This window comes from Mustela nigripes, chromosome 14 (assembly GCF_022355385.1).
Source record: "Mustela nigripes isolate SB6536 chromosome 14, MUSNIG.SB6536, whole genome shotgun sequence".
Classification (NCBI taxonomy): Eukaryota; Metazoa; Chordata; class Mammalia; order Carnivora; family Mustelidae; genus Mustela; species Mustela nigripes.
In genome coordinates, this window is record NC_081570.1 from 65,079,153 (window position 1) to 65,095,602 (window position 16,450).

The window sequence follows — 16,450 nt, forward strand, 5'->3', positions numbered from 1 at the left end:
CAGGAGAATGCCCACTGCTTCCCATTCCAGGCTGGGAGGAACAAATGAAAGATCTTAAAACCACTTAAAGAGGTGGCAGAGGCCATGGGGAAAACTCCATGTTCCTTCAGAAGGCGGGTCATTGAATAGTTAGTATAATTGATATCTGTACAGCACCTGCTATGTATAAGGTGCTGGGGTGAGAAAGGGAAACTGAAGATCTCTCTGGGGAGGTAGGAAAGATTCATTTAAAGATAAACATCTAAAACACCATTCCTATTTGCATGGCCTGTTTCATTAAATAGGGTAAATGGAAGTAACTTGTAATAAAAGGAAAACGCTAGTTTGGTACTCATGTTAATTTTTTTGCAAATGACTTATCATCTAAAGAATTTATAGATTCAAAACAAGTCACCCTCTTATATAACCCAGCACAAATCCTGAAAACTGTGGAAGAATTCCACCTGCATATCTCATAAATTATTCAGTATGTGTTTCTTGAGACAGACACAGTCCAGGTGCTGGTGATACAAAGATAAATAAAGACCTTGTTTCTCCTTTAAGGGGAGAGAGGTGTTGAAAGAAGCTTTTGAAAACCAGGGAATAGGTTTAATGTCACAGAGGAGGGCTGATCAGCTGCTGTCAGGGATGGGGGAAGAGAGAGAGGTGGGGAAATTTCCGTCCTGAAGAAATGATTGAGTTGATTAAAGATGGGGAGAAGAATGTTCTAGGCCTGAAACAATGATGGGCTTGGGGAACCTTGTGAGCGTCCATGGGATTGGAGTGTGGAGGGACCTGATGGGGTGTGAGAGACCTGGGTCAGAATGGGAAAGATCTTGGAAATGGGGGAGCCATTTAAGAATTATGAGGAGAGCAGCATGGTCAGTTTTGCATTTTAGAAAAATCCCTTGGTTCTAGCAGATGGATTGTTAAGCAGGGTAGATTTGAGGGGGGTGAAGATTGCAGGCAGGGAGAAAAATTAGAAAACTTATGCAAATACCAAAAAATGAGAGCTGAACCCAGGCAATCAGAATGTGAGTGGAGAAGAGGTGATGAGCTCAAGAGCTATTTAGGAGGTAAAATGATAACATATTGATGTTTGATTATGTATGCAAAGTACTGACGTTTGTTATGAGAACTTACAGTATGGCTGGTTGGATACAAAGGTGGACATCCAAGTTTCTTTGCATAACCAACTTGATTTATACAGCACATCCGAAATATACCATAAAGAAGGCAAGAGTGGTATATTGTACCTGTTACTGTTTTTAAGGCTTAGTTCTTAATTAAGAACATGAGAAAGTTGTAATAAAATCCACAAGGAAATAAAAATTCACATTTATAATAAAAAATGCATATTTCTAATAAGTTTGGAGAACACAAAGCAACATGTATTTATAACAGTATTAAAAGTACTATGAATTTCTTACAAGCTAATCTTGAATTCTGCACTTGCACTGATAGTTGATTATTTCACATCTTTGGGTAATTTCTTTTTCAGCTAGGAAGCCATTTATTTTTATTTATTTATTTATTTTTTAAGATTTTATTTATTTTTTTGACAGACAGAGATCACAAACAGGCAGAGAGGCAGGCAGAGAGAGAGAGAGGAGGAAGCAGGCTCCCTGCTGAGCAGAGAGCCTGATGTGGGGCTTGATCCCAAAATCCTTGGATCATGACCTGAGCTGAAGGCAGAGGCTTTAACCCACTGAGCCACCCTGCCGCCCCTAGCTAGGAAGCCATTTATAACCAAGTATTAAACTGAATGTAGAACCAGACTTTGCCAGCATTAAACTAAGATTTTCAAAGAATGATAAAATGCATCTAATTGTGCTTTTCACTGAAACCTTTAGTAATAGTTTTAGAAAGAACACAATTATTTTGGTACCATTAATACACAAAAATTACTTGAAAGTTTTTGTTGGGGTGCCTGGGTGGCTCAGTTGGTTGGGCATCTGACTCTTGATTTCAGCTCTGGTCATGATCTCAGGGTCATGAGATCAAGCCCTTCATTGGGCTCCATGCTCAGTGAAGAGTCTGCTTGTCCCTTTACCTCCCCCTCAGCCCCTCTGCTTGCTGTCTCTCTCTCTTTCAAATAAATAAAATCTTAACAATAACAAAAGGATTGTTTCATCATCTCATCCTTATAACATTTCTATTTTTTGTGTCTTTTTGTAATGTTTACAATATAGAGTAATATGTATAGTTTATGAAAGATACATACTGTTAAAAAAACAATTTAAGAAGGCGTGCCTGGCTGGCTCAGTCCATAGAGCATGCTGCTCTTCATCTTGGGGTTGTGAGTTCGAGCCCCACATTGGGCATAAAGCTTACTTTAAAAAATAAACAAATACAATAGAATGTTATTAAAATTAAAAAGAATCCTTAAAGAAGACAATTTACGTGATACAAACAAACTTTATTCATGATGTGAATAGTCTTGGAGAATTGCAAAATGGGGTAGAAGGCAAGAAGTTTTGATAGGATAAAGATTAAAGAACAAGTGAGGGGAAAATAGAAAATATTTGACTGGCTGGGGCCACATAGTGGGTCTTACCTGGGGTGAGAAGTCCCAGAGCTTGCTTGTGTTTGTAGACTGGCCAGCTGGATCATACTGTGTTTCTGATTAAGCAGAGCATTTATAGGGACAAAAAAGATAGATAACATGACACTTTGGACAGCGTACATCCATCTTGGGCATAAAGTGATTTCAACAATACAATAAAATTAAGTAATAAACAAATAATAAGAGTATGCATTCAGAAGTGTTCGAGTCACCTTGGGGTAAGCCATTGAAAACTTCGGAAACCCTTCATCTACAAGATGAAGGCCAAAGCTCTTTTCCTGGCACACAAGACCCCTTAAGATCTAGTCCTGTCTGGCTATACTCTTTCTTTTTTTTTTGTTTAAGATTTTATTTATTTATTTGATAGAGATAACAAGTAGTCAGAGAGGTAGGCAGAGAGAGAGGAGGAAGTAGGCTCCCTCCTGAGCGGAGAGCCTGATGTGGGGCTTGCTCCCAGGACCCTGAGACCATGACCTGAGCCGAAGTCAGAGGTTTTAACCTACTGAGCCATCCAGGTGCCCCCTGGCTATACTCTTTTTTTAAAAATTAATTAATTTATTTTCAGAAAAACAGTATTCATTATTTTTTCACCACACCCAGTGCTCCATGCAATCCGTGCCCTATAATACCCACCACCTGGTACCCCAACCTCCCACCCCCCCGCCACTTCAAACCCCTCAGATTGTTTTTCAGAGTCTGTAGTCTCTCATGATTCACCTCCCCTTCCAATTTACCCCAACTCCCTTCTCCTCTCTAACACCCCTTGTCCTCCATGCTATTCCTTATGCTCCACAAATAAGTGAAACCATATGATAATTGACTCTCTCTGCTTGACTTATTTCACTCAGCATAATCTCTTCTAGTCCCATCCATGTTGCTACAAAAGTTGGGTATTTATCCTTTCTGATGGCGGCATAATACTCCATAGTGTATATGGACCACATCTTCCTTATCCATTCGTCCGTTGAAGGGCATCTTGGTTCTTTCCATAGTTTGGCGACCGTGGCCATTGCTGCTATAAACATTGGGGTACAGATGGCCCTTTCTTTCACGACATCTGTATCTTTGGGGTAAATACCCAGGAGTGCAATTGCAGGGTCATAGGGAATTTCTATTTTTAATTTCTTGAGGAATCTCCACACTGTTCTCCAAAGAGGCTGCACCAACTTGTATTCCCACCAACAGTGTAAGGGGTTTCCCCTTTCTCCACATCCTCTCCAACACATGCTGTTTCCTGTTTTGTTAATTTTGGCCATTCTAACTGGTGTAAGGTGATATCTCAATGTGGTTTTAATTTGAGTCTCCCTGAGGGCTAGTGATGATGAACATTTTTTCATGTGTCTGTACTCTTTATCAGACTCTGTGACCTCACATAGACATTGCATATCAATTGTAATACTTTTTTTTAAAAGATTTTGTTTTATTTTATTTCAAGATTGTATTTATTAATTTGACAGGGAGAGACACAGTGAGAGAGGGAACAGAAGCAGGGGTTGTGGGAGAAGCAACCTTCCCACTGAGCAGGGAGCCAGATGTGGGGCTCAAACCCAGGATCTTGGGATCATGACCTGAGCTGAAGGCAGACACTTAACTGACTGAGCCACCCAGGCGCCCCTAAAGATTTTATTTTTAAGTGATCTCTATACCCACTGTGGGGCTTGAACTCACAATTCTGCTATCAAAAGTCACATGCTCCACCGACTGAGCCAGCCAGGCATGCCTGTTGTATACTTCTATTTGCAGCACCCTCTCCTGCTTATCTTCCACCAGTGTATCTTTGAAAAGAGTTTTTAAGTCCCCTTTCTCAAGTCTTCTGTGACTCTTAAGATATTTAAATTTACTTTGCCTGAGATGGCTCTTATATCCTTGAAAATTTTTTCCTTATTATTACATAGTTATTTATTTTCACAGATTTGTCTCCCTTTCTAGACTTGGAGACTCTGTTCTGGCTTTTCTTCTTCGAATCCATCACACTTAACACTAACAGTAAAAATAAGTATTTGCTGTATTGATTTGTATTGAGCTACAGAGCACACTGTAGATCTGTTTCCATCCAAATGAGCTGATGTATACAACCATGAACTGACTCCACATCAGATTTTCCCTTACCCTTAGCCTTGACATTCAAGAGATTTCATGTAAAAATATCTCATTTCTCTTTTCTTTGATAAAGCCCTCCGAAACCAAGACAAAAGCAATTGAAAAGATTGGTGATCTTCTTGAATTGTACATGGGAATTCAAGATATCGATTTAGGTAAGAAGATCCTATTTTTTTTAAGTTTCTATATTTCTTAATTGAATTTAGTGCTTCTTTGTTTTGCTTGCATTTACACTCAGTGATCCTTTTCAAGGTAAATACTGGAAAGTGATGAGAAAATTGTAATGAAAATAAGGATATAAAACATAAAAGAATAATGAATAAAGACCTGGCCCTTACCCTTTTACTAGCTGCGAGTCAAATCTACTTTTCTAAACTTCAGTTTTTAATCTTAAAACTATAAACTATGATAATAGCCTTCCTTCAAAGCCTTGTTTTATGGATTTAAAAGTTACAGTATGAACAGATGTTGTAAATGATGCATATGGAATGTATTTGATACATCAGATCTACATTGATTAAATCATATGTTATGATATTGTGTGCACTTAATAGGATTACTGAGAGCCTGTGAGCAATGAATCAGAAAGAGGAAGAGAAAGGACTCAGCTGGTGTGTGACTGATCAGGGCAGTTGAGAAGTTGAATTGATGGGTATTTCTTATGTGGTCCTTAGGATATCAGGGTCTTGATTTATCAACTGCAGGTAACAAAATAGTTACAACAAACTGAATTCCATCTGACTTACAGGATAAAAGAGGGGAAATGTTTTGGTTCTTATACCTGAAAACTTCAGAGGTAGATCCTGGCTTCCAAAATGGCTAGATCCAGAGTTTTCATGCTATCACAGGATGTGGCTTCCCTTCTTTCCCTTAAGGCTGCATTTTAGGCTCACTAGTATCCCTTGGCACCTTCAGACCCTCCCTCTTGGAGTCAAAATGATGGCAATGGTTCCATCCTCTACACCTTAGTGTCAAGCCTGATGGGAAAGGGGGAGGGCCTTTTCCAAGTAATTCAAACAAAATGCTTAGGATTGACCCTGACTGGTCTGATAGGCTCACTGAGGTGGTAGTGGTGGGGGTGATGCTTAGGTCTGGGTCAGATGCTCTCCTTCTGGAGCTGAGAGTGACTGCAGTCCTAGGGCTGAGCTGGTGAAAAGTCCTGGCCCCTCCCGTGTAGAAGCCAGAAGAAAGTGCCCTTGAGAAGGGCAGAGGGATGCTGGGTGGTAAAACAGTAACTGTGCCCTGGGGTGGGCTTCGTGTCTGCATGCACCCATGTGTGCATGGAGTATGTTTGTGTGTACCAGGTACTTCATCCATTTTTTTAAGCCGAACACTTGGACTGTTCTGTTTCCCTGCTACCAGGTGTAAGGAATTTTACTTTAGCTCAGGTAGACTATTTGAAACTCATTATTCCACTTCTTCCATTCATTCTTACTTTTTTCTTATAGAGTCTGTTCTTATGTTTTTCTTACCTTTCTGAACTTTGAAAATAAAATTTCTATGGTGGATATACAGATGCTGTCTGTAATTGAAGAAATATTGATGCTCTTTTTTCTAATTCCTTGATTCAAAGTATAAAATTTGTATATAATAGGTACTTGCTCCACACAGACAAGAAGTTAAAGCTGAGATTATCCTGTAGAAAGACAGCATCTCTGGCGAGGATGCGGAGAAAGGGGAACCCTCCTACACTGTTTGTGGGAATACAAGCTGGTGCAACCACTCTGGAAAACAGCATGGAGGTTCCTCAAAATGTTGAAAATAGAACTACCCTATGACCCATCAATTGCACTACTGGGAATTTACCCTAAAGATACAAACGTAGTGATCCGAAGGGGCACATTCACCTGAATGTTTATAGCAGCAATGTCAATGTCAAGATTTCATTTCTTTTGATGGCTGCATAGTATTCCATTGTGTATATATGCCACATCTTCTTTATCCATTCATCTGTTGATGGACATCTAGGTTCTTTCCATAGTTTGGCTATGACATAGTATGACTTTGCTGCTATAAACATTCGGGTGCACATGCCCCTTCGGATCACTACATTTCTATCTTTAGGGTAAATACCCAGTAGTGCAATTGCTGGGTCATAGGATAGCTCTATTTTCAAATTTTTTGAGGAACCTCCATGCTGGGAGAACCACACTTTTCAAAGGGGGGAATTTAAAATAGTCTTTAGAACTTAATTTTGGGTATAGGCCTTATAGTTAATTAAGTATAAATTTGAAATAGTTAAATAAATTAATTTTGTTCTTTTGTTATTAAATTTATATACGTGTACAACAGGGTAGCTGGGTGGCTCCATTGTTAAGGGTCTGCCTTCAGCTCAGGTCATGAGCCGAAGGACATATCCAATGGGATATGTCTCCATCGGATGTCCCCATCGGGCTCCCTGCTCAGCAGGAAACCTGCTTCTCCTCTCCCACCTCCCCTGCTTGTGTTCCTTCTCTTGCTGTCTCTCTGTCAATTAAATACATGAATAGAATCTTAAAAAAAAAAAAATATGTATAAGTATGCATGGAAGAACAATGGACAGTGGAGTAATTCTAGGTGAATTAAGGAACAGGTCTTTAAGAATCCATTTATTTCACTTTGACAAATTCAGGGCACTAAACATTCCTCACAAATTCCTTGTAAATTAACTTGTAATCCCACTGTAAAGTTAATTAATCATCTGTAGCAAGTTCCTCCAATGACATGGAAAGTCATTATCATTGTACATGATTAGCAATGTGATCAGTCATCTAGGGAGGTAAAGTTTAAGGAAAGTAATTATTTGAAGAATGTCAACCATTGTTAAATTAGGAATTTTTGTCATTCAGATCTGATTAGCATGAAATAGAAATCACAAATGTGGTACTGATTCAATAGAGAAATGAATATATTTGCTTGTTTTTGTTCTGTGTTCTTAACTGTCAGAAATGTTAAGTCTTAAGGCAAATTGTAGCCACATCATGTTATTCCAGAGTTGTTAATATAAATTTACATTAAAAAGTGAGAAAGGTAATCTGCAATAAAATGACCAAAACCAAAACACTATCTTCACAAAGCTTTGGGATGTATTTACCACTTGAAAATGGAAAATAATTGAAATGAGTTTAGGAAGTAGCCCTGCAGATGACAGGGCTTTATTTGGTTGTAGAGCTAGGCTGTGAACTGACTTTTCTACTGATCCAATGCCAACATGTGTTGCCTTGGAATGTTATCCATGGTGGGAGAAAAATGGATTCTGGAAGATTCTGAGTCCTGTAGCATATTTTAGGAGATTGAGGTAACTTAATGAAAAAGTTGTATCCTATAAGTTTTCTTATGAATATTTAAGGCAATTGTGTTAATTATATATTGAACTATACTATGTCCTGATGATACCAGCTTAGGAGTTTGGAGCTCATCCTAGCCATGTCAGAATTTTAGGATTTCTAATTAATTAAGAGGTCATAAATTGTGGAAAAGAAATTTGAACGATAGATTCTAAGTTATTTTTTCTTATAAAATCTTTTTTACCTCCTTTAAAAAATACAATGATATTTTAATAGAGATAATTATATTTCTTCTTAGGATGATTTCCTTTCTTCTGTGAATTGAAAACAGTGAATACTGTAGAAAGTCATCCATCTTAGGTAAAGCCAATGATTTTGGAAATAGGTTTTCACTAACAAAAAACCATATTCAACATTGGTCATGTTTTTAATGTTTGATTCCTGTCTGAGTTCCTTGAAATGGAACACTTATTTAACACTTATTTCACATTTATTTCCCACAGACTTTTCATAAAGACCTCCCGTAGGAGGTACAACTATAGATTTAATGGTTAACAGTGTTTAGGACTGATCTTTATTCAGTCCTGCTATGTGTCATTTTATAGACTTGAAAACAGATTCAGAGACGTTTGGTTACTTGTCCAAAGTCAGCTAACAAATTAAAAGCTGAGATTCAATTCTGGAATTTTTTTATGCCAAGATTTTTCATCTGCAGTAGTATCTTATGTTTAAAAGTTCAGTTTAGGTATTTAAAAACTTAGTGGGAAACATGGATTGCCCTATATCACAACAATAAATTTGTTGTTAATAAATGATGTGGAAGTTCAGTTGTGGAAATGATACAAAGGTATTTTCAAAATGGCCAGTAGAGGTCAGCACTTAGTTGCTGTATGTGATACAACAATTCTGTCCTTTCAGGGGACCCCCCACCCCATTGCATTTAGGTGTTAAATATTATTGCAGTGTGTTGCAGATCCATTATAGGTGAAAAGTATTTTAGTAGCTATCATATTAATGTGATATGACTTAATAAAAAGTGCTGCTTTTTGCTAAAAGCTTCATTTTGCTTTTCTCTTAAAGATACAGTTTTAATACAAAAAAAGATAAAATTATACCTGTTTACTTCTCTTTTAAGAATTTTCAAAATATGTGTCTATACTTTATTTTTTTTTAAAAGATTTTATTTATTTATTTGACAGAGATCACAAGTAGCCAGAGAGGCAGGCAGGGGGTACGGGAAGCAGGCTCACTGCTGAGCAGAGAGCCCGATGCAGGGCTCCATCCCAGGACCCTGAGATCATGACCTGAGCCGAAGGCAGAGGCTTTAATCCACTGAGCCACCCAGGCGCCCCTGTACTTTATTCATTAGGAAAAATTTGTGCATGTTTTAATGCATGCTCCATTCTTAATTTCTTTGAAAATTCATATAGCAAATTACTGTATTTTAAAAGATTTATGGGACACTTTGTTACATATATATTTCTAACACCTTAATGAAGCTACCTAATTGATATTTTGGTTACTTTTACCCGACCTAATTGATAATTTTGTTAGTTACTTGTTCTAACACTTCATTAAGGTGTTAGAAATACATATGTAACACAGTGTCCCAAGGAACTACTGATATTTTAGTTCCTTGAGGGCAGATACTGTACTGCTTTTAATCTCAGCTCCTACTACAGTACTCCTAGAGTAAATATTTGGTAAATGTTTATTAATGGACTGTGTAGAGGCACAAAAATAGTGAATTCACTGGGAGTATGAATCCTAACTTCATAAGTTTGAAACTTTAGCTTTTGGGCACATTATTAAATTCAAACCTTAATTTCCACATATTTTTAAAAGAGGTGTAATAAAAACCTTAGAGGGTTTCCAACACACTAAATTAAATAATATGTATAAAGTTCCTGTTACATCATAAATAATAGGTGCAGCTATTATTATTTTTAGCATTGATCACTAATAATTATTACTTAGTATGGTAGTGGTAATAGAGGTAGGACTGTATCCCTGGAGGTCTGACCAACTCTGGGACTGTGTTTAGTGTGGAAGTTTTACTTTTCTGCTGTGCCAGCATGAGCGCATAGTGAGATTACAGAGTTTGGATTGTGGTTGGAGGTTGTGGTATGGGCCCCTTAGACCATCATTTTTCTCATTTTGTAACTGAGGAACTAAGGAACCCAAGCCAGAGATTTCAATTCAGAGTAGGCAAGGTCCAGAATATATCATTCCTGGCCTCAGTGCACTAGACAATGCTGCTGAGCTTCCCGAGGTACCAAACAGCCATGTACCAAGTTATTTCTTATAGTCGAGTAGGTATGTGTATGTGTGTGAGTGAGAGATTGGCTGACTCATTGCCCATCAGTGAACATATGATTGTGGTCCTTGTGTCCTCCCAGCATTGAAGAGCATCGTTCATCTGCACTGTCAGTTTTTGCTTCTGAATGGTCTGTAGATTTTCTTACCTTCTGTGTGCATCTTATTTCTTCCTCTGCTAGACTGTATATCACCCACATGTTAGTATAATCTTTAGGTAACTGTCTCAATAAGCGCTATCTGTGGAGACTATGGGAAATATTTAAAATGGTAGACTTAGCAAAATTCTGAACTTGAGCCCTGCTTTTGCAATACTTACCTTTAAGTTTTGGTTACTCTTTCACAGCCTGGCTACAGGACCAGACCTCTGGGTTTTGCTGTCTCCAATATACGTTAACTGTGTCAGAGCAAAAATTATTTAAGGATAATTACAAAGCAGCCTCCTGTGCATCTTCCAGCACGTTCAGTGCATAAGACACTGAACTTGTTTCGATGGGCATGAAAGACTGAGTAGGCTATTCAGGATCAGTCGGGAGTTTCTTCTTCTTCTTCTTCTTCCTCTTCCTCTTCCTATTTTTTTTTTTTTTTAAATTTTAAGATATTTATTTGAGAGCACACAAGCAGGGGCAGAGGGAGAGGGAGAAACAGACTTCCCACTGAGCAGGGAGCCTGATGCGGGGCTTGATCTCAGGACCCTGAGATCATGACCTAAGCTGAAGGCAGATGCTTAGCTGACTGAGCCACCTAGGTGCCCCTATTTATTTATTATTTTAGAGAACAAGTACAGAGGGAGAGAGAGACAGAGGGACAGAGGGAGAGAGAGAGAAAGCATCTCAAGCAGACCCCCCTCTGAGCATGGAGCCTGTCTCAGGGACTTGATGCCATGACCCTGAGATCATGACCTGAGCCAAAATCAAGAGTCAGATGCTGAACCAATTGAGCCACCCAGGTGCCCCTAGGATGTGAACATTTTTGAGGATTTTAACTGTACTTGTCAAATTGTTTTTCAGAAGCTAAGTTTATGAATTGAGTCTGTATGTATCTGAATGTTTGCTTCACTATATCCTGGCTAGCAACGGCATGCCATAGAAAACATATCTAAAAGTTGCAGTAAACCTGGCCAAACGTTTTGGCTGGAGCTGAACTGAAGTCTTCTTTCTCTTTGAAGTATTTGTTTCTAGACTGAAAATAAATGCAAAAGCTTTTGGGTCAGGGCTGGGGCCAGAGACAGAGTAAGAGAGAGAGAGAGAGAGAGAGAGAGAGAGAGAGAGAATGATGAGAAAGAATCAATTCCTCCTCACTCATAACTGCTTTTTAAAAGTATTTTTAAGGCAGGGCACCTGGGTGGGCTCAGTGGGTTAAGCCTCTGCCTTCTGCTCAGGTCATGATCTCAGCGTGGTAAGGTCGAGCCCTGCATCAGGCTCTGTTCGGCGGGGAGCCTGCTTCCCCCTCTCTCTCTGCCTGCCTCTCTGCCTACTTGTGATCTCTCTCTCTGTCAAATAAATAAATAAAGTCTTTAAAAATAAATAAAAGTATTTTTAAGGCAATCTTAGACATTGAAAAAGGTTATAAGTATAGCACAAAGACTTTTTTTTCTCCTTGAACATGGGAATAAATGAACAATATTTATTACCCCCAAATACTTTAGTACATATTTCTCATGAACAAATATATTCTCCTAGCTAAGCACAGTATTAGCAAGAATCATGAAATTAGCATTGATATATTACTGTCCCCTATTAATCACGTGTTATGTTTCACTAAATGCATTAACATCCCTTATAGCAGAAGTGCATGTTCAAAATATAGGTTAGTTTTATTTATATCAATTTGGAACAGTTTCCCACTCTCAATTTTAATAATCTTGATGCTCTTGGAGGGTACAAGTTGTTATTTGATAGAATGTTCCTCAATTCTGGCTTGCCTGATTTTTTTTTTTTTTTTGGAATTATGTTTATGTCATACCTCTTGCAAAAATATCTAATGTGATCTTCTATTCTTTTCATTTACATTTTACCAGGAGGCATAGGATTTGGTTTGTTCTATTTCTGATATTGTTCATGTTGATGGCTTAAAGTGGTGTTTGCTAATTGTCTCCATTATAAAGTTATTCTCCGTAATAAGTATTTGGTGGAGAGATACTTTGAAACTATGTAAATATCCTGTTCTTCATGATCCTACCTTCCTTCCTTCCTTCTGTCCATTTGTTAGCCATTTCTTTGAGCCACATCTCCTCCTTTCCCTTTGGCCTGTGTTAGTACAGAGCTGTTTGAGACAAGGCACAGTTTTTATTTTTATTTTTTATTATTTTTTTTAAAGATTTATTTAATTTATTTGACAGAGATCACAAGTAGGCAGAGAGGCAGGCAGAGAGAGAGGGAGGAAGCGGGTTTCCCGCTGAGCAGAGAGCCCGATGCAGGGCTCGATCCCAGGACCCTGAGATCATGACCTGAGCCGAAGGCAGAGGCTTAACCCACTGAGCCACCCAGGCGCCCCAAGGCACAGTTTTTTTTTTTAAAATTTTTTATTTTTTATAAACATATATTTTTATCCCCAGGGGTACAGGTCTGTGAATCACCAGGTTTACACACTTCACAGCACTCACCAAAGCACATCCCCTCCCCAATGTCCATAATCCCACCCCCTTCTCCCAAACCCCCTCCCCCCCAGCAACCCTCAGTTTGTTTTGTGAGATTAAGAGTCACTTATGGTTTGTCTCCCTCCCAATCCCATCTTGTTTCATTTATTCTTCTCATACCCACTTAAGCCCCCATGTTTTAAATGCTCTTAAGAGCCCTAGTGGATTTTAGCTTAAAGACCAGACCTCTTGGTTCATTGAGAGAAATCCTACAAGTGTTGAATTGTTTAGCCTTAACCTGGGAGGAACGGAGATGCTGAGATTTGGTGGTGGTTCTTTTTTTTTTTTAACCTAGAGTTTCTTCATCCAAGTTCTAAATCACATCCACACTGTCTCTTTCTAGTTGCTTATAAGGGGCTGAGAAAAAACAGCTCAGCCTCATGGGCTCCCAGCCAGTTGGGGCAGGTCCCGTGAGAATGTGCACTCTTGAAGATGCTGGTTCCCCAGATGTAAGAACCCGGCCTAGGCATTTACTAGAAAAACAGAACACAGGTGCCACATTCACTTTCTATCTCAAACTAGAAAGGGGCTCAGGAAAAGTTACCTTGATTCCATTAGTAGACCAATACCTTCTTCACCCTAGCTTGATTTTCCCATTGCGAACTGTTACCCTTCGTCTTTGTTCTTTGGAGGGACAGGGAGTCCTGGGTTCCATTATAGTTGGCAGTGGGGTACTGGTAGAGGGGGCAGAGAGAGCTAGTGACTGTGGGCAGGTGGAAGAGGGATGACGTACCCTGACTTTCCTGGCAGGGTTATCCACAGGGTTTCCTTTCTGGAGGAATACCAGTAGTTCTTGACTGGTGGGCTTCAAGGTGCAGGAGAGGCCAGGGGTGACCAATCTGGGTGCAGTGGACAAACTGTTTAAATGCTCCCCCGACAGATGTTAGTATATTAGTATGTTACTGTTAGTATGTTACTGTTATAACTTGTGCTAGAAATAGATCTATGCATGTTACACTGAGAAAGTAATTTTTCTGGTGCCATTTTTGTCTGTTCTCTGATATCATCTCATGTATCATTAATTTTTAAAAATTGTTTTTGATAGCTACCACAATGTTTGAAGCTGGAAAGGACAAAGGTAATCCAGATGAATTTGCTGTGGCACTTGACGAAACTCTTGGAGACTTTGCGTTCCCAGATGAATTTGTCTTTGATGTTTGGGGAGTCATTGGTGATGCGAAACGAGAATGACGATGACATGGATGATCCGTCTCTGGAGAAATGAACATTCTTTTAAAAAATATCCACAGGATCTGATTTTTAGGCACTGTTACAGACTCTGGTTTGGTCTGATGTATATGGAATACATTCTTTGAAATACACTTTTGGTTTCTGGGTACCTTTTAATGTGGTTCCAGATGTGGTATGCTTAAAATAAATCACCTAAAATATGATCGATTTTAATATTCATTCAAGAGTCTTTTTAAAGTAAGTTTTAGAAAGTATTTCTAGAGAGGATTTTGCTCCCCATAAACGTCTGTGTTTTCTTTTCTACCCACATGCAAATAGCTGATTGCAATAGCTCTGTAGCTCTTTTAAAAATCTTAATGCAGGGAAATTGGGATTAGAGTATGATTTGCCTCCGAGCATCTTCATTTTTGTTATACCAGCCTGATCTAGGTGTGTTCAGGAAGTGAAGTGTGAATTATGCCCTCTCTGGGTCTAGAAAGTGGTTTTTTTTTTTTTTTTTTTTTAAATCCACTGAGTAAGGGGAGAAAGATTCCTACAATCTCTTGATATCTGTGGCCTTCTTTCTTCTTAAAGCAAGGACTGATTTACTTATTTATTTTTTTGGTTCTTTGTAATTGCTCCTTTTTAAAAACTTGTTAAAATCTATTATACTGTGTATGTGTTTGCTTGCATGGAAGAAGGGGGAAAAGGCAGATAGGGTGGAAAGCACTTAAATTTGATTTTTTTAAAAGCAGTTCTTAAAGCATTCTTTTTCCACTCATACCCACTTTTATGTTATGCTTCATAAGCACTCCAGGGAAGGTTTTTATAGTCTTTGTAGAACTTTTCTTTTGAAAGATATTTACTCAGAAAATAACTGTGTTTGAGAACTTTTTTTTTTTTTTTTTTTTTTTTTTGGGTGAAAGAGCAACGTTTTAAGCCCCCTAAACTTTAGCGGAGATGCTATCAGAAATCGATTTCCCCCAGTGGAAACAAAGGAGGACGGAGGAATTGAGAAAATATATTAGTCTATTATTTTAGAGTTCTAACGTACTTTCTCTAAAACCTTACATTATTGAGAAAATTGAGGGCAAATGACTGTCTTATCACTCTTACGTGACATTTTATGGCTGTCAGAGAATGGAAATGAATGGTTTCAGCATAGATCATTTAATAAGGCAGAGCATGGTGTGACCAAGCATTCTCCTAAAGTGTTAGATGGAAAATGTTGTGTGCTGCCATGGTAATCAGAAATAATGACCCATGAGGGCTGTAATCCAGGAGATCAGAAGTAGTTCCCTTTTCATGGTGAGTTAATGCTTCGGTAACTGTTGTTTTCCTGCGCAACTTTACTTTTGCTAACATCCACTCCTCTTTCACAGAAGTTTAATGCTTTGAAGCGGATACTCTTTGTCTCATTAATCTGAGTCCTGTACAGAAGCCCTGTTTTAGTCATTAATGTGTAACTAAAGGAGTTAGAACATGGATTGTCTTAATGCGCTTGCCCATCATTTGAAAATGGGACCTAACTCAGGCTGTAATTTGTTGTTATTCATTTCATGGATTTCTTTGAGAGCACTCCAAATATCTATTAATTATTTTTTTAAAAATTATTTTTAATTTTAATTTCTACTTTTAAGATATCTACCGATTCTTAATACCACCTCTCTTAGGAGGACACCCAGAGTGGATATTTCTGAAGATGAGAAAGTTGAGACCCATAGAAGCACTTTAGTTTAACAAAAAAAAATTTCCTAACTAGATGTTAAATTTGAAATGAAGAGTCATTGTTTATTGTTGATGAATGTCTTTTTCCTCCTTCATTTTTGGGCATGCAGGAAGATTGACACGGATTCTGTGTGATTTATGGTATCTCATATTCACAAAGTGAACTGTGCTCACCATGATTTTTCTAGAATCTCAACATGTAAGGTACCAATGTCCATGTACAGTGGTAACTCTGCTTGCCTGTTAGGGTTAAATGGTAGTTATCATCATTCAGGGCTTCAGCTGGGCACAGGTTCTTTAATCCTAATAGGTTTTTCCTTGAAATGTCTTTCTCTCTCACCTCTCTTGCTAAGCTGATAACAAGGTCAGTTTCTTTGTATTATTTTGTTCCCTTCCCTGAAAATATATCTGTTTGTGAACTTCCTGCCGTTCGGTAACTCTCGGTGCACAAAAAGAACAAGGTCTCATTTTAGTTGTCACCGTCTACAGTGTGGGTTACTCTTCTACCCTTCTGCTACAAGGAGACAAGACTATTTTCTTTTTTCATTAAACATGCTATTTCATTGATACCAGTAAAACATTTCCAGAAGGCCTCTGTTGTTTTATTTTGTTGTTATTTTTATTTGTTATTTTGTTTTTTTTTTCCCCCAGTAGAGCAAGACTATTTTATTTTTGATTTCCCTCCAT

At 38.3% G+C, this 16,450-nt stretch overlaps 1 protein-coding gene across 3 annotated transcripts in view; it reads left to right on the forward strand.

The window, feature by feature from the left end:
* The window catches only part of GIPC2 (GIPC PDZ domain containing family member 2), an 83,577-nt gene extending 69,318 nt beyond the window's left edge, over positions 1–14,259 (forward strand). For all 3 annotated transcript variants that reach the window (XM_059375213.1, XM_059375212.1, XM_059375214.1), the window contains exons 5-6: positions 4,719–4,800; positions 13,911–14,259. In XM_059375213.1, the coding sequence (XP_059231196.1) occupies positions 4,719–4,800; positions 13,911–14,056 (228 nt within the window). In that variant the 3' untranslated portion in view covers positions 14,057–14,259. The remainder of the gene's footprint in view (positions 1–4,718; positions 4,801–13,910) is intronic.
* The last annotated feature ends 2,191 nt before the right edge of the window (positions 14,260–16,450 follow it).